The following is an 18,318-nucleotide window of genomic DNA, read 5'->3' on the forward strand; positions in this document are numbered from 1 at the left end:
AAAACTATAATTGTATCAGGCATATATTTCACCAAATTACATTTTCAGGAACAGAAAAACAGCATGGACATGTTTATTGTGGGTTTGCCCCGACAAACCAATGAGAAACATGAGGGCGTGCGCTAGTGAAAAACAAGTTTGTCTGACTCGAATGAAAGGCTCCTCCTGTAGAACCAGAGAAATTGTCCAATGGGAAGCTCAGGAACCGAGTGGGGTGATCTGACGTCACATCTTTGGGTTTGAGGATTACATCATGTATGTCTATCTTAGAGCAGCCTTGCTGCTGCAATGCAATGCCGTGCAGTGATATAGGTAGTAAAAAAAAAAAAAAAGGAAAGTTTTAGATTTGGCCAAAAGACATCTATGATCAACCTCCCTAAAACATACATACACTTTAAAACTACATGTACAAAAATAAAGTGAGTTTTTTTCTGGTGGTCACTTGAATTATTAATAAACAATGGTCAAGAAATAAAAAAAAAGAAAAATAGATTCACATTAGCAGTAGCTGCAGTGAAACTATATATGAGGGAACTCATATAAATGTAAAGAGGAATCTCACAAGTGAGGAAATACTAGTTCACTGACCTAGAGTAGCAGTGTATGGTTGTTCATGTTAATAACAGGGCAATGCAGGAATTTCAAAACTTTGTCACAAATCTGGTATTGTCGGAGATGGGGTTTGTTTCGTGTACATGTATTATGTAGGTTTTTTTCACAAAATTTCTGAAACTGCCAAATATGCTTCAGAGGCTTGTGGAATAATGTAACTTAATGTGTGATGAAATGATGTGTTTACATCCACTGTGTGTGCCAAGCTACTAGAGCAGAATGAGGGCGGTGTGGAGACCATGTGATGAGGAATGACCATTGTAGTGGAAGACTGAGGGTGTGTTGCATCAGCATGTACAACATGGAGAAGCAGGAAGTCATCACACACAGTGATATGTAAAATAACCATGACTATTTGTGAGGTAGAATCACACATTGCTAGTGTTTAATTGAGCAGATACAGATGTGCTTTAGGTCAAACAAAATTCTGACCATTACTGATGGCAGCAGAGCACACAGACAAACAGACACGGGACACACACCAACAAAAAACAAGCCTGTCCTGTGTCTGCAACATAGCAGTTAATATTCTGCATTATTAATATTAACATACATTCAGTAACCATTTTCAGCCAAATATTCAATGCATACATCTTCCAAATAAACGCCTCATAAAAGCACAAAGTAATATGGTTACAGATCCAAAGATATGTAACAAGAAGGTCCCTTTTGAAGGATCTATTATACTTAGTAATCCTCTTTTTTTCAGGCAGCGAGATAAGCTCAAGTGAACACGACAGCTGATTGTAAATTTAAGACCATTATGTTGGTAACCACAATTAACCTGCATTATAACATAAAAAAATGTTAAAGCTCATTATTGATTTTTCACAACTAAAACATATTGAAATATTCTACAGATTATGTAGACACAAATTACCTTTTAACGCCATTACTGCATTAAAGTTAAGTATAAAAAAATCTCTCAACGGTCCTGTAGTGAAACTTGATACATAAATTTAATGGAATGCATCGACCGACAAAGATTTTGTCTTAAATGGGCTGAAAAGAGAAAAAGTGAAGTGCGTAGCAGCCACAGAGCTAGGAAAAAGCAATGATTGGTTTTTTACCTCCAAGCCCAATCTTAGATACGTCAAAGACAAACTGAAGTAACAGCTATTTTGCTGAAATCACAGAAATTCTTGGCAGCAGTTCATTAGCGGACACATGAAACACACCAGAAAGAAAATACTGTAAGTATGAAAACACATCTTTGACTGCACAACTCAAGAAAAACTTAATTTGGTTTGTCTTAATCCATGCTTCAGCCAAAATGACAGGTTGAAGGGCACAGACATGTTCTGACTTTCCTTTTTTACTATAAAACTAGAATTAGGGGGTGGAACACTTAATAATAGCTTCTGGTAATACATATGAACCAACTTCTTTTAGCCTTATAACGAGAAGCTAATGTATTGCCTATGTAGATACATTACTGTAAATAGAGTAAGTGAACATACCTACTGCATATGAATGAATCTTTTACAATACTGGATTACAGCGTACTATACATTTTGTTTTAGTTGATTGGTACCAGCAGTAGGTCATGTTGATGCCTTGCTGTTTCTAGAATATTTAGGTAAATTTTAATCTAAGTTTTCACTCCTAAATTTCACAGTCCATCAATTCATTTCCATGTGAACATGTGCTGCATTTTCTACACCGATAGAAAATTTGTGTGCAAAATGTCAATCCAGACAACTTCCCATCCCTTACAAAAATAGTAACAACTTTGTAAACACAAAAGACAAAATACAAATTCGTTTTTGCATCAAAGTCCACAAAAATTAATATTGCAAAGAAAGGAAAGTTTTCACATGAAAGTGGTTAATGCTCAATGTAACTGAATTTGTTGTATTTAAAGCCCTATTATTCTTTGGAATGATTAAAAGCATTAAAGACATTACTTTTAATTCAATATAGTGTTTCAGATGGCCATAAAGACTGATGTGAAATATCCCAGGGATACTTTCCACCACCTTAGTCTCTTGAAATGCTGAAAAGAGAATCCTAACTAGTGCTTCTTACTTCTGGTTTTTAAGTCCCTTTAGTTAAAGGAATGCTGGCAAGTTTAGCTAAGAGTTAGCTATCACATTCCTAGTTAGCTATTTAACATGCCCTGTTGGGCGACACATTATGTCGACAATCAGTACATATCATAGTATTACAAGCATAACTAAAGCACTGAGTATTTGACCAAAAAAACGAGCAAATATTTCAACAGTGCTAGTACATAGCTGAAACCAAAACAATAACTGAATTATGTAAACTATCAGTTAGCAAAGTGTAATAAAACGACACAACATAGTTGTAAGCATTCATACTGACTCAATGCAGTGTCCTGCAGAAAATGTCTTCAATTAGTCTTGCAGTAATATACCACATTTTGAAACCACATCAGACAAGTTGTCTTTCTTTGGTGGCGCGTTAGAAGTAAGAAGCATGGTTGGGAAACAAATCCCACATGTTCTGATTAATATATCCATCAATAGTAAAACTTAACTGCTTGCACAATAAACATGTTGAACCCCTGCATGTTAGAGTAACATGGTGGCATGAGCATGATTAGGAGGTGAACATTGCTTGTTTCACGTCTGGCAGTCAGCGACAAAATGGAATAGAATAAACTGTTTGGGAGGAACGAGTTAGGTGAAGGATCTTCAGACGCCTTCGAAAAGATAAAGTATTGGGATATTCAGTATTATTTGTTAAGTAATGCCTGAGCAGTGGATATATGCAATTTCCTCCGGGATTAATAAAGTATCTATCTATCTATCTATCTATCTATCTATCTATCTATCTATCTATCTATCTATTCTTAGAACAGTTTTCTACAAAGCAAAGAGGGCATCCTCTGTCCGTTCAGCCTTTCTGTGGGAGCCACCAGTGGCACGGACTGAGTGAGACGGTTTGGCTTCTTGGGGTGACGGCGAAGAGTCTGCTGCCTTAGCTCGTTCTTCCAGGAACTTATCAAACTCTGGAGGAAAAAAATTGACAGAGATACACAGATCTGACGATTGATGAATGATTTATTTTCAAACAGTACAGGTGACATTAACATAACCTCACTGGCTTGGGCAATTCAAACAAAAATAACATACCTTCACTGGTCACCCCTTCTTCTGCAGCATCCCCTTTCTATTAAGAAGAGAAAAAACATCTTCATCATGAGGTGAAATGGACTTGTGTTTATTTGAAACGACTAAACGAATCCAAGTGAACAATATAAAGAGCATAAAAATTACTCACAACAACTTCATACAGACTGAGATAAATAAAAATCACTCATGAGGGATGCAGAAATAACCTATCCTTCCTTATGTTTTGCGGGTAAAGTGACATTTCTGAGGTCACCGTCACAACCTTCACATGCACATGCTGAGGAAGCTCAAATCCCTCAGTTATCATTAGCACCGTGTCAGCATTTGTAATTCAAACCTCAGAAGAAACTCATTATATGAAATACATTAGACTGCAGTGAACTAGAGTGTACATATGAAAGGAGACTAAAGCCACTTGTTTTCAGATGCGCATGAGGTGAATGGAGGGAATGTGCTACCAAAGAAAAATACACAACATAAAGAATGGTGGAGGAAATAGAAAGAGGAGAATAAATATAAATCAAGGTAAAGAAGTCTCACCACATCGGCACAGAGCCACTCCTCTATGTCATCCATGACAGAGGACTGCGATACGGGGATCTATGGAGCAAAGCCATGGACGAACCAAGGAGTAACAGAACAGATGGACCACACAAGACGACAAAAACAAAAACAATAACACAACAAATAACAGCAATCAACATAGGCTCAGAAAGGAAAATGATTAAAAAATATATTCAGAAAATTTCTTTTAACAAAAATACAAATATGCCAAAATAAAACAGTCGACCCCCCCTCGAGTCTGTGCTCTTGTAATTTGTCAGGAGTGACAATCTGTGACTCATTCATCTTTGACAAGAACAAGAGTTCCCAGGTTGTGTATTGTTCTCATTAGTTCTGTGGTGCTGACATGGCTAAACAGCTGCAGACTAATGTCACACAACAGCGCTAATTATTCCACAACATTAGTTAATTAGCAAATCACTTGAATGTGATTAAGAGATTGATTGCACGGGAGAAGCTGAAGGCACAGGGACTGTCGAGGGGCAGGGCAGAGCAGCAGCAGCAGACGCATTTGTGAAGCACGACCACACACTGAAACTGAACACATGAATGCTGCGTGGTTTTACAGGCACTGTGGTGATGGAAGGGTGGACAGTTTGTGTGTGTGTGTGTGTGTGTGTGTGTGTGTGTGTGTGTGTGTGTGTGTGTGTGTGTGTGTGCGTGTGTGTGTGTGTGTGTACCAAAAGATCACAGAGAGTTAGAGCTGCTTGGAAAGTGTTTTGCTTTTTTGTGTCACTTTAAAAGGAAAGTTTCTACTATGGCTCAAGTCAATGAATGTTGCAAATGCAGTCATCCTTGAGAAGTAACAAAAAGAGAAAACTGTGCTTGCGTGCTGCTTACTAAAACAGAATAAGCACCAGGCTCATTCACAATACTTGAAAGTGTTGTCTTCCACATACTTTGACTGCTCATATGATGAAGTCAAAGTCAACACTGGACATTAATCTGACAAACAAAACTGAATGTAGAAAACAAGACCTTTTTCTGTGACCTCTTTATGCCACAAAAAATGCAGGTGGTGTCCCTGTGAGAACACGGTTCATCACTAAAGGAGCATTTCAAAATAATTATTCACAGGAAAAAGAAAACTAAATAGGCAAATGCGTGAACATCTGGTGGAAAATAAGACGTCTATCATGACTCACTTCACATCATCAAATTTAGTCTCATATGGTTATTGGTGTTATTACTAGTTGTTTATCAGCTAGTTGCTCTATTTCTGGTAAGTGCGACACTAACTACAGTAGTTGGTTATTTAAGATCCAAAGACAGTTACAGGACAGGTGAGAAATATGCACTACACAGCAAACAGCAAAGCAGAATTTCTTGATACTTTTTGCACTGATGATCAACCAGTGTGATTTTTCTTCATCAATATTGATACTGGATATTGGTGGTCAAAGAGACTGATAACCAGTAATTTGTTGTGTTAAAACTGTTACTGATCAGTAATGAAATGTAAAATAACTATGTACTTTTCCTGCATCTTAATATTTCCTCAGTGGTATATTTCAAATGCAAATATTGTACTTTTGACTACACTTCATAACTTTAGTTACTATTACTTACAGATTAATAATTAAACATTGACAATAAAAAAGATTACTTAATTGATTTTATGAGCAGCAAAATTGAGGACATGGATGTTACCGCTACAGTCTAAATTGTAGTAATGTCTATAGGCCTTGGGCCTTTTCATATATGACTGTGAGAAAACCAACATGAAAATCACACAAATTTTAAACGAGCGTTAATGTTCAAAATAAGCAAAATGAGAAGTGTGATTGTGAGACAGACCCCACACCGCTCCATGACTGGCAGTAACACAGATAGACAGTAACGATGCTGAAAGCTGCTGGATTGGTTTTGATGTCCAGTCTGGTCAACCAGAATCATCTTTTGAACATTTATCTGCTGGAGTTGCTGTGTAGCCAAAGTATCTGTTGTTTTTAGCATGGGACAGTTAATAGATTAATTCAGCTCATGGAAATATTCCATCCAGGAGTATTTGCGAGGAGCCACAGATTTGAAAGTATTACAAATCCTTACCTATGTCAGTGCTACAAAGTTGGGTAATATGATCGTAGCTCTCGTTAAACGTAATATTTTCACACTGAAATTATTTTTTTCCTGGAATTTTTTGAATGAAATGTCTGCTTTCCGGTAGTCTGGGAATTTAAATACAAATAACTAATTTTAAAAAAATTTATGTTGCCTAAAACAGACACATATGACAGCGATGGCTATCTAAGCAGAATCAATAGAGACAAAATCTTTCAGGTTTTAATGTATCATCATCATATTTCCCATTACTATATCATCTGCACATGACATGTAGGTAGATGTTCTCAGATTGGGAAGCTGCTAGTGGTGAGGGGCTTGTTTGAGTATTCCAGGACAGAGCAGCGAGATGTGATTGAAAAATGATGTGCAGCTCATGAGGGTAGAGCTGCAGGTGGTTGACAGCAGAGGTGATAAGGGGTGGATAGGAGCAAGGGGAAGGAGGACACACTGTGGATGGAGTCCTCACCATTCCTTGGGTAATAAGCCAGCTGTCTATGGGCAGCTCCTGATCTGCTGGATTATCATCCCCCTTTACCCTCAGCTGAATCAACAACAGAACAACACCTTACACAAAAGAACAGTAGCAAGCCCACTACAGTATAGCACACAGTACAGACAGCGACAGAGAGGAAGTCAAATAAGCCATTTAAAGGAGGAGAAAGAAGGGGTGAACCGAGGAAAATGGTGGAAAAAGTTCATTCCACTAAGATGAAAATAAAGGATATTAAAGAGAAAAGAACCAATGCACAGGGGACCAGTGGTAATAAAATGGTCGCGGTGTATCTGCATGGTGCAGGTTTCAGAATCATCTGTGTACACAGGGATCACCGCCACTTTCGTGTGAAGTTTTATTTAAATAAACAAGAACCTAACTGAATATTAAAAACACCTGATACCTGCTTTAAAATCTGAATCCAGTTTTGGGTAAGAAACAGAAGCTAGAACTGATGTTTACTCGGAAGAAATGACATCTACCTGTTACTTATAATGACTATATCAGGTAATGCTTCACAAGATCTCATTGTAGTAAGGTTCAGGGCACACAGTCCAGAATGAATTCAGTCATTACTGACCATTATGTGCAAGGAGAGACTGAGGGCTGAGGACAGACTGTGGCAGAAACGTTCATCAACCATGTAAATAATCTAACAACCCCCTCATTGTACTTATGGATGAAGGCTGTGTTAAACTACATGTGTCGGTACTCACCACTCCTGTGTTCTGTTGTCTCACATCCAAAGCTGAAACCAGGCCGCCCAGAGCCTGAGGGTCCTCGTACTTCACACTGTGCATGAGCACAAAGAACAAAGAACAGAGCAAAGTACTGAAGCAGCAGATTGAGAATGTAGAAATAAAACAGACATTATTAAAAATTAGGACAAAGAATAATACTGTCAAATATGAGCAGCACAGATGCATTTTAATTCTGCCATGTTATCTGATTATTAACATGTCTAACTTTTGGACAAAACTCCCATTAAAAGACAAAGGTGTGCATTTACACCAGGGATGCTGTTGTGACAATGATATAGAAACCTGACACCCCTTTAAAAGAACAGGAACAAATTCATGATACTGCAGATGAGGGGGAAAAAACACTTTCACCATAGAGTTCAAAAAAGGTAAACAAAACTTCAGTAAATTAAGAACATGAAAATCTTCTCACATCGAAGCAGTCTGAATGAAAGGTGAAAACGTAACCTCTTTGAATGATGTAATAACTGACAACATCTTGTAAGAACCGATTAGGCCCAGCCAGCCCATCAAAAAGAAAAACAGAATGCTGTGAACATTTCAGAACAGACATCAACATGACAACATGAAAGGTAAATTGAGAGTGCCTGGGCTGGCCCAGAGGTAAAATCTAGAAATCCAGACCTACTTCTTACGCTGTTCAGCCAGAGAGCTGCTCCTGGTCTGAGCAAACATGTCAAAGTCATCCTGTTTGTGACCCGCCTGAGAGGATGGGGTACAGCTTACACTGTCTGAAGCCACATCTGGAGAGGGAGACAGCAAGACAGGAAAGTGGAAATTTAACCAGAATAGTAAAACTCAGAAACATTCTGGACTCCAACGATGAATCTAGTAGTGGTAAGGAAGAACACTGTTATTTTTCCTGGTCTTATTCCCCATTCATAGCCAGATTATGAGTCTTTTGTACACCCTGTTGCTTCCCTACCACCTGCAGAGACTAGATGGGAGGAGGGATGTTACAGCTTCTGGGAGACTTTGTATGTGCATGTGATGGATTGGATCTAGAGGCATGAATTTTTCTCCCTCTCTCTTCACAGTTCTGAATCTGACACCATTTTGTTTTTACCAAGAGCATCCAGTGCAGAGGGCAGTGACGCTGTGGTGGGGTTATGGGCTGGGGAGGCAGTGGGCCCAGTGGTGGATTTGGATGGGGAACCGGAGGTGATCCTGGGTGTGACCACGGACGGGGAACCTGGGCCCAAGTCTATCAGGTTGTCCTCTGTGGCTTCATTCAACATCTGAAGGAAAATGGACATAAAAAGGTCTGTGGAGGTTTGTTAAAATAGATGAATGTATGAGATGCATGTGGCAGATGTCAGAGAGCTTGCTTGTGTTTAGCCTATGAGGAGAGTAATACACTGAAGGTCTACAGGAATGACTATCTACAAATTAGAGACAAGGTTGTCTGTTGTGGATTGAAGGCTTTGCACAAGAACAATGCCTAGGTCTGAAAATATAGACTTCAGATGTGTGAGACAAACAGCAGGAGGGAGGGCAGGACACAGAATCTAGTGTCACATGGGGCTGGTGATGCTGACAGGTCATATGGACAGAAGCTTTAGCTCCATATAGCAAACAACTCAACACAGTTCTCATGTCATACTTGCCTCCATCAGCTACTCACATCATAAACAAACAGAACACACACAAGATTATCTTAAGAGATGTTTTTAGAAAATACTGGCTAATGTAAAATATAAATATCAGTTTGGGAATAGATTGCTTTGCTTCTCCACTTCAAAACAAATGTAATTGAATTGCTTTACAAATTAATAATGGATTGTGTACACTGGTATATTATAAATGGTAATAATAAAATCAGACCCAAACATTTTAAAATAAGCATGAAAAATGGCTGTTCATATTCAAAATATCTCACTGCTTTAATATTGGACTTATTTCCTCCAGCAAGGAAACAGTTCAGAATTTCAGGCGTGCTTGATGAGTTTGTGTTGACGCCACTCACCCCGGTGTTCTGTGCTGCTCTGCCCGACCTGTACCTCTCAAACCTGCAAATGGCACAAAAACCTTACATTTTTCAACACAAATATTGTGATGTCTTCACAGAGAAATTATTTCCGTGTGCACCTGGTACATTTAAATATTTCACAAATGAGATCTTGTGATTAAAACCAAGAAGTTAGCAAACGAGTTCTGATGTCAACCATGAACAAGGATCTGCCAACCTTTGTTGTGCAACACAATATTAAGACTGATTGATCATTTCTTTGCTCATACCTCTCATATCTGAGGAAAATGTTGTTGAGGTCATCATTGATATGTAGCAGCTCCTCAGTCACTTCTTCATTTGAAACTCGTGAAATCAGCTCCACAACTCTCTGCTGCATTGCTCTGCATGTTCTGTTTAGCTCCTTAATAGATTAGCACATCAACAGATTAATTAATAGGCTAGTTGACAAATCAACAGACAGAAAGGAAAGGGACAGTACTACATGGAAAAGTCTTGGGGAAAATAAATACATTACATTTATTCCTGTTTTGCAAGACATTTAAAATGTTCTCAGCTGTGTAAAGATTCTGTGAATGTTTTTACAACAGTGGTGGACAAAAGGACATTCAGAGAAGGTTCCACATAATATTAACAACCAGCTCAGGACCAGATCATAACTCAAACATCTGACAGGATGTGACGTGAGAAGATTAAACCTCCCTGGTGGTCTAGTGGTTAGGATTCGGCGCTCTCACCACCGTGGCCCGTGTTCGATTCCAGGTCAGGGAATGATTTGGGGGCGGCAGTGGCTCAGCGGTAGAGCAGATGTCTTGTAGACAGATTGCCATCCACCGATGGCTGTTGACAGCCATCGGTGGATCGAATCCTGCTCCCGCCAGGATATCACCGGAGTGTGAGCTGACAGTGGGAGGTGTCAGCTCACCTCCCAGCCACTGCCGAGGTGCCCCTGAGCAAGGCGCCGTCCTCCCCACAAGCTGCTCAATTGGGGCGCGTTCCGAAAGCTGCTGCCTGTCACTATGCCTCCCAATGTGTTTAGTTTGATGTGTGTATTAACTGCATGCTTACAGGCCCCCTTGTGTGCTCTGTTCAGGGGGCCTGTATACTGTTAAAAAAACTAACACAAAAATGTATACCTGTACCTGAGTGACTATGTCATTTCCCCTTGCGGGATTAATAAAGTATACTTCTTTTTCTTCTTCTAAAGTCATAACAGTTTCCATAACGCAGATTAACAACCATCCATGACCCGTAAGACAAATTAGCAGCTGTAGATTAATTACGGTCGTTTCATCAACAACAAAACTGATGTTTTGATGGATGGATAGTTAACAAACAACTTCATGAATTTTTCCACATTGTTTGGTTGTTGGCAGGATGAGCGTTTGTCTGAAAACTAAAGGTATCACTCCCCCTGGTGGTTGAATGGAATCACAACGCTTTAGAGTTGACCTGTTTAAATTTCTGTTTCGAGTGAGAATTTGCGTTTGGTAAGAGTGACTTCTTTATGAACAAGACTTTCAGTATGCACTTAATAAACTTTTTCATAAAAAAAAGTTGTTTTCGCATTGATCAGTCAAGACAAGACTAGATTAAGAAAAAGATCTGAGGATAAAAGGTTCAGTTTAGGTTAAAGCATAAGCGATAGTATGGAAACTCGTATGATTTGTCTCTTACCTGAAGCAGCTCTAGGTCAGAAGCGTCTTCCTGTCCAGGGACCATCTCCGTCAGCATCTCTGACATGACTTTGGTGTTCCCCCTCACTACTTCCAGCTCACCTCGCAGCCGGGTGATCTAAAAGCAAAGAAGGTCAAAGATCATTTTAATTCCATCCAGCACAGCAAATGTTGCGTCAGGTGAGAGAGTTTTCGGTTATGTACCTAAACTTCATTGCTTTAGTCTGAATAAATCTGCTTTGCTTACAAACTGCACTGAAATGCATGTTACAGAAAAATTGCTTTTCCTTAAGTGTAACAAGTGCAGCAAAAAGTGACACTTTTACATGTCACAGTTTGTGTTTAAGCCCCTCACCTGTTCAGGGGTAGCTGTAATACTGCTGGGTACATGGGAGGCTTGAGCGGTAGATGTGGGCCTTGTGGATGGGTTTGTAGCCCCTGCAGCTGGTAAAGTAGGGGCTAGGTACTTCATCATGCCCGGATCCACCTCTGGTGTACCCTGGTGAAGAAGAATTCTACTTTTAAAGTTGCTGTATAAATTAATACCGACAAAGTTTTTTCCCCGTCTGTGTTTCTTTCTCCTCACCCGTTGTGGCGTGTGGATGGGAGATAACGCATCCAGGTCTGCCATTGGGAATTCAATGCCTTTCCTTTTCAGCTCTTCATAAATGTGGGCCACACCAGTTAGATCAGGGCTACTCCTGAAGGCATCAGCCCAGGCCTTCCATAGCGCGCGCGCACACACACACACACACACACACACACACACACACACACACACAGAATGTACAGTGACCACCTGCATCATGACTGGTTTCGTCAGCAAAAACAGAGAAGTCAATAAAAGAGAACTCTTACCTGTATGAGGGACAACACTTTGTCCTGAACGATGGTGGGAGGGTTGTTTTTGGGAGAAATAATTTTGACCAATACACCATCAATGAAATCTCTGTTAGCCACCTGAACATGAAATCTGTGACCACAGTTTTTAACACACGTTTCCAAAACCTGCAGACACACAGAGACAGCGGACGTGACGTAGATTAATAGATTCGAAAACAACTGGAAAGCAGGAAGGACCGAGAGTGAGAGACGCCTGAGAAATAAATCAGATAAGAAACACTTAATTGATCCATGCAGGGACAATGTAAAAACAGAAATAGAAAGACTTTGGTCTTTTTCCACAAAATTTCTCGCTTGGGATGCTGTCATCACATAAAAGGGCTTTTAACAGAGAAAGATGAACACCGATCACAAGATAAGGCTGAAAGAAGAGACAGTAAAATGACAAACACAAAGAGTGTGACATCCACAGAGGTGAAGGTTTATGCAGTTGCGCCTGAGCTAACAACAGGACAGAACTTCCTGAGGATAAAAACAATAAAAGAAAAAAAAATATTTACCTTCAACTGAAATTGAATTTAATGCTAGTTTTACAATAAGAAAAAAAACTCTGAACCGCTCACCGTCAGCGCCAGCATCACTTCTCTGTAGTTTCTGTTGCCACAGAGTCTTTTCTTCAGGGCCCGCATGGCGTCTTTTGGCCTGGAGGGAAACATCACAGAACATGTTGGATAACGGTGGGCGTCGTGTCTTTAACTGTATTTGGAATAAAAGATATATCTGCACTTTGACAACAGATGCCAATTAGTTTGTCGGTGTAGCTGTCTGACTAAGAAGGAGACGTACCATCACACCATCTGTGTCTCTCTTTCCTTTTATGTGACTATTTATTTCTCCAAAGGCTAAATCAAAGCTGCCAATGCATGGAGTTCAGGACGGTTTTCTGCCTCACACTACCCATCTTTTCACGGCAGATGAGGTGTAATAAGATTCTGATGAACTCCTTCATGAGATACAGTACATTAATGGAATGAAAGAGCTCAAATAGAAATAGAGGGGAGATGGATCATTAAATCTGATAAATAGATTCCTTGGACAGCAGTCTGTATGTGTGTGAGCTTCAAATTTTGTGTTACAGTTATTGTCTGGTTTTGAATGTTTTGGTCACACACTTGAAAACTCACAGCATGAGCTTCAACAAAATATACTGTATTCAACAGAAAAGTAACTTTCTCTTGCAGCATTTCCTGAACCTCAAGGCCAAGTCTGGAGCTACACGCACATTATCTCACTTGGTGAAGACAAGACGTTCAGTGTTCTGTGAAGCTGAGCTCCCGTTCTGAATGTGCTTTGGGTGTGACAGAGAAGGCCCCGTGTCGCATGCCAAGACAATGACAGTGTGTAGGCATGAAGAATGTGAGGGAGCAGGGGACAGAGAACGGGAAAGTGATGAGGGGGAAAAATGGAAAACGGCAGATCCAATAATCGTAGTGGCAGAAATCTCCTGACAATAACATTTATTTAGGTGATAAATCTTTGTCATTAATACACCTCAGTGTGGTGAACTAGAAACTTTTCTTTAATACATAAGCACAAGTAGCTTCAAAAGTATTTCCAAGTTAGAAAATGTTTTATTGTACATTGAATCAAATGAAATCCCCACAATATCTTGCATGGTGGCAGCGGTGTTTGGATAGAAAGAAATATTCATAATCAATAGAGAAAGCACACAAAGCTTTTTATTTTAAGTTTGAGAATTCATAAACTGATAGGAGCAATGAAAAATGATAATCATATCATTATGTTCAGGAGTCATTGAGTCACATCATATGTGACAAAAACAACAAAGGTTGTGGAGTTGACAAATTCAGAAGCCAGAATTTATTTATTTTTTTCAGATCAAATGGACTTACTAAAAAATTAAAAAAAAAAAGAATGTCAATAAAGTTAAAGTTTAAGCGACTGTGGTCTGACAATGATTAACAAATTGCAGGCGTAGCAGCTCACCCCTCATCTGTCTCATTTATAATATCACAAATCTCCATGTTCAGGGTCCAGTCCTCCGTCTGTAGGCCTCCATCAGTGGCCCTTTCTGCAGGGAAACACAAATGTTACATGTAGTTATTAGTTATTTCCACATAATTAATTAAATAAATAATTAGGTGTGAAGGTGTGTGTGTGAGAAGTTGTTTGTCTCTGTGATGAACTGGTAACATGTATCCTGTCAATCACCCAGAGTTTCTGGGATGGCTCACCTACAACCCAGCAAAGGATATAAATAAAAAATATAAATCAAATAACACACTATCACCCTATTTAATAGAAAGAACGTACGTGTGTGTGTGTGTGTGTGTGTGTGTGTGTGTGTGTGTGTGTGTGTGTGTGTGTGTGTGTGTGTGTGTGTGTGTGTGTTTAAAGCCCCTGAAAAGATGGATTGAAATATATTTCTCAAGATCAGTACATATTATAACTGAATAAATAATATCTTGTACGTTCAGAGTTCAAAAATCCTATAGAGGACAATGACCACAGAGCCCATTACCTGTCATCAGGATACTAAAGCCTGATTTGTAATTGAAAAAGCCTTCAACTTCAAACCACTTCAAATCACTGAGTTAAAGAAACAAATTCCATTTATATTATCTTGCTTGTCTGTTTTTTTTCTCTCTCTTAATAATAGTCAAGGTCCATTGATGTCTTAACTGCAGACTCATCGTTGGTGGGATGATTCAGTCTACTACAATTCTACCTATCATGTAGTATTTACAACATTTTTTTCTCTAAATCTAGCAATAAACCTTTACATTGGTATAAGATATGAATTGACACCTGTAGTTCAGATCCCTCCAATTCTAGTAAACAAACTTTGCAGACAGAAAGAACGAAGCCAGCATCTCAAAGGAAAGTGAAGTCAGCTATGGGTATGACTCAGCTGCGCTCTTAGCCACGGAGACCTGCTTTCCCCTTCACACTCCACCCTACCATTTAATAGTATTTTGGCTGCAGCCAGGAAATCATGTGATCCAGACTGTGACAACTGGCAGTCATCACAGCGTTCCTCGCTCTGTCTCCTTTCTCCTCCCACGTCCCCTGAAATCCATCCATTATGTCAGTGACTGCTAATATCTTTCAGGATCATGGTAATACGAGGAGAAACTCGCTGTCAAAAAGACAAAAAGTTTTCTACCAAAGTGAGTTGAGACCGATTTCCCATGACTGACACTCGCTAGATTCTCATTAGAGGATTGTTGAGTGTTGGCAGGAGGAGCTCCCCCCACCCCCCGGAACCCAGAGGCCCTGAGCAGGCTGTCATGCCCAGGCCAACAGCCTCTCACTGGGCTGTGTTACCTTTCTTTAGGGAAGCTCAGCACTGAGGAAGCCTGACAGCCATGACTTATTTATGGTCTACCTCCCCCCTCTCTAATCAACTTGTCTCAGACTGGGCAAGCACAGAGAAAGCCATTTTTGGTGAACCATCAAACAAACAAACTTATCTACAAAATAAAAAGAAGAATTAACCAGCTAAAGCAACTGAGATAACCCCCTAATCTCCTCAAGTGGATTGTCAGGTCAAGGCCATGCATAACATGAGTAACACACAAAAAAAGAAAAAAAAACATTCATCTCTCTCATAAACAAGGTAGAACAACCTCGAACAATCAGAGCCTTGCTGATGCTCATGTGTGCCTTCATTCATGGTGTTGTGTCTATCCTCCCAGCCCTGAGAATGGACACCGCTCCATTCAAGCAAACACGTGGCGTTAACGGTGGTAGGCTCTACCATGCACCACTAACAAAGTTACAAAGCTCTGTCCCTCTCACTCCTGTTCAGATTCTTCCCACTCACACACATTTAAATTTGTGCTAATCGTTTGTCTTCTCTTGACTGCATCTAGGCACTTTTTGGCTTCTACTTTCCACAATAACAGAAACTATCTTTCGTGTATCTTCTCATGAATTGTAGCCTATTTTGTTTGTCAAGTCAAAACTCAAATGTACCATTCACTGACCTGCTGATGTTCTTTGTACTCGTATAAACTTTGCAGGATATCACAGGGGAGGCTGGAGAGTGTCCCGGTTGACATTGCACAAGAGGCAGGGTGCAACCTCAGCATACCCGAACAACCGTTCACAACCACACACAAGTCTGAACAACTCAGTCACAGATCAACATCACTTTTATGCCTTTTCACTATGGAAGAAAGGGAAAGCACCAAGGGGGTGGGGGGGCATGTAATCTCACCACAGGAAGATCAGACCAGCAGGAAGGTTTGAAGTCAGATCCTTCCTGCTGCAACATGACTGGGCGATATCCACCTCAATACCAGGATGACTTCTCTGTTCATATAGATTCAATCTGATGGTGGTTGCTAATTTGAGACAACTTGTGACATGTTACACACCTGCAGAGGTTATTAACTACCTTCTCAGTCACAGGGAAATGCCATAAATTATATTAATTTTTTTCAGAATGCATCACTCATCAGCTGTTCTGTGACAGTAAAGATCTGTCACTGATTTTTTTCAAGTAAGCTGATCCTTTGTCCTGCATTTGAGACATACAGTACCACTGCAACAAAGGAACAGACACCTTGCTGCACAATGTCACACACAGCAGCAACTGAACTGCACAGGCCAGGCTAGAGTACTGTCATCTTTGTGAAATGGAAATCCAATCTGTGATGCAGCCAACCCCCTGCATGCTTGTGGTCCATCTTAGATGACATGATGCTCAGTAGCTGACCAGAAGTGATTGGCAACATCCCTCTAATTCAAATAGATGCCCTTCCTCAAAACTGCTTGCGTTCAGGGAAAGAAGGAGCCATTTCAAGCACTGCATGGGTGTTTATTTTCCATGTAGATAATCAGAATCATCAGAATCTTTTATTAATCCCCGCAGGGGAAATTGTTTGGTGATCTCAGCTAGCAAATAGATAGCAATTGATAAGGAGAAATAAATGACAAACTGAAAAATTATTTCTAAAAAGGACAATAAACTGTCCTTTTAGTCAATGTGTATTTACAAAATACCGTACTTCCGAGACCTGCTTTGCCTGACAAAGGTCACCAAAAAAATCAATATTGATAGAAATTATGAGTTGTTTCACAATTGTTTGGCACAGGCTTGGGTTAACATTGATAAAACAGGAACTGTGGAAATTTATATAAATACTGGTATAAAAATAAAAACAGGTCAAAGTTGACTAGATAGATAGATAGATAGATAGATAGATAGATAGATAGATAGATAGATAGATAGATAGATAGATAGATCGATCATCTATGTATCTATCTCTCTAACACCAACTTTATCTATCTCCTCTTTGAGATTAGAGATTAAGATCCTCGAGATTACACACTACAGACCACGTTGACAAGTGTCATCTCTTGTCCTGGAACTAGAGGGATATTCAACTTCAAACTGACTGGGGCTCAAAAATACATTTTACGCCATGTAACTTCATTCCTCATACACGCATTGTGTCTTTGCTATTATGGCTTGCATTGTTTGCACTTGTTAGAGTAATTTGTCGTAATATAAATGCACGTCTTTGACAGCAGACTTAGGTATGTTCGATTAGCGGGCTAACATTAGCTGGAAGCTCATTCCAAGCAGATGACGTTTGCTGAGGAGGATGCTCGCTCATTAGTTACGGTATTCTGATGTACCGTAAGCCCCGAATACTTGCCCAAACTCAAACTATGTACAGCATTGGGGGGTATCATGTCACTAACGGATATTTTTAAGGCAAACTTACCTATACATTGGCCTACAGGAGTACTGTAAGGATTCCCAAGCAAGAACTCCATCTTGACAACAAACAATCGACTCGGGAATGACAGAGGATGTGACTACAGAGGAGGGGTTACAAAAGCCCGCCTTAGAACTAATATCATTGGTCAAAAAATAGATCATTGATCTGTATGGCTAAAATTGATGCCAGTCATGTTTGGCAAGTCATGCTACATTCAAAAGCACAATTAATTGTTCTGTTGTTTTCTTTATAACGTGCCACGAGTTTACCGAAATAAAAGGGAACCTCGTGTAGGATGAGAGTTGAATCATCTAGCAATGATCTGAAGTCCAAAATATCGATGCACCCAAATATGATACCATCTTCACTCTTAGTGCTCCTTTGAATAACAATTTATTCAAAGCTGTGTGCAGAACTTCGTTCCATCACATAAGCAAAAGGTGTAAGTTGATGTGAACCGTCTGTTTTCAACACAATGT

General features: G+C 39.7%; 1 protein-coding gene across 3 annotated transcripts; it reads right to left on the bottom strand.

Annotated features, from left to right (window-relative positions):
• Positions 1-858: 858 nt before the first annotated feature.
• On the bottom strand, positions 859-17,904 carry LOC137609688 (target of myb1 like 2 membrane trafficking protein). Of its 3 annotated transcripts, XM_068336891.1 has the most exons (16): positions 17,843-17,904; positions 14,091-14,175; positions 12,707-12,785; positions 12,099-12,248; positions 11,827-11,961; positions 11,596-11,739; positions 11,242-11,358; positions 9,834-9,967; positions 9,562-9,604; positions 8,662-8,833; positions 8,224-8,338; positions 7,551-7,626; positions 4,254-4,313; positions 3,714-3,750; positions 3,426-3,589; positions 859-3,304 (listed from the first exon to the last, which is right to left on the bottom strand). In XM_068336891.1, the coding sequence occupies exons 1-15, from the start codon at positions 17,892-17,894 to the stop codon at positions 3,444-3,446; spliced, it is 1,545 nt and encodes a 514-aa protein (XP_068192992.1). In that variant the 5' UTR covers positions 17,895-17,904; the 3' UTR covers positions 859-3,304; positions 3,426-3,443. The 3 variants fall into 3 exon arrangements, with proteins under 3 accessions (XP_068192992.1, XP_068192991.1, XP_068192989.1); XM_068336890.1 differs by having other exon boundaries at positions 859-3,589; XM_068336888.1 differs by lacking the exons at positions 859-3,304; positions 3,426-3,589; positions 3,714-3,750; positions 4,254-4,313 and adding an exon at positions 5,907-6,882.
• Positions 17,905-18,318: the final 414 nt, after the last annotated feature.

This window comes from Antennarius striatus, chromosome 16 (assembly GCF_040054535.1).
Source record: "Antennarius striatus isolate MH-2024 chromosome 16, ASM4005453v1, whole genome shotgun sequence".
NCBI lineage: Eukaryota > Metazoa > Chordata > Actinopteri > Lophiiformes > Antennariidae > Antennarius > Antennarius striatus.

Bases quoted from the DNA above. Each gene is read 5' to 3' on its own strand.
- LOC137609688 (XM_068336888.1), bottom strand. From the start codon at position 17,894: ATGGAGTTCTTGCTTGGGAATCCTTACAGTACTCCTGTAGGCCAATGT. The intron at 12,786-14,090 runs GTGAGCTGCTAC...GTTTCCCTCCAG, and splicing joins ATAAATGAGACAGATGAGGG to GCCAAAAGACGCCATGCGGG. The intron at 11,740-11,826 runs GTGAGGAGAAAG...CTTCTTCACCAG, and splicing joins CCATCCACACGCCACAACGG to GGTACACCAGAGGTGGATCC.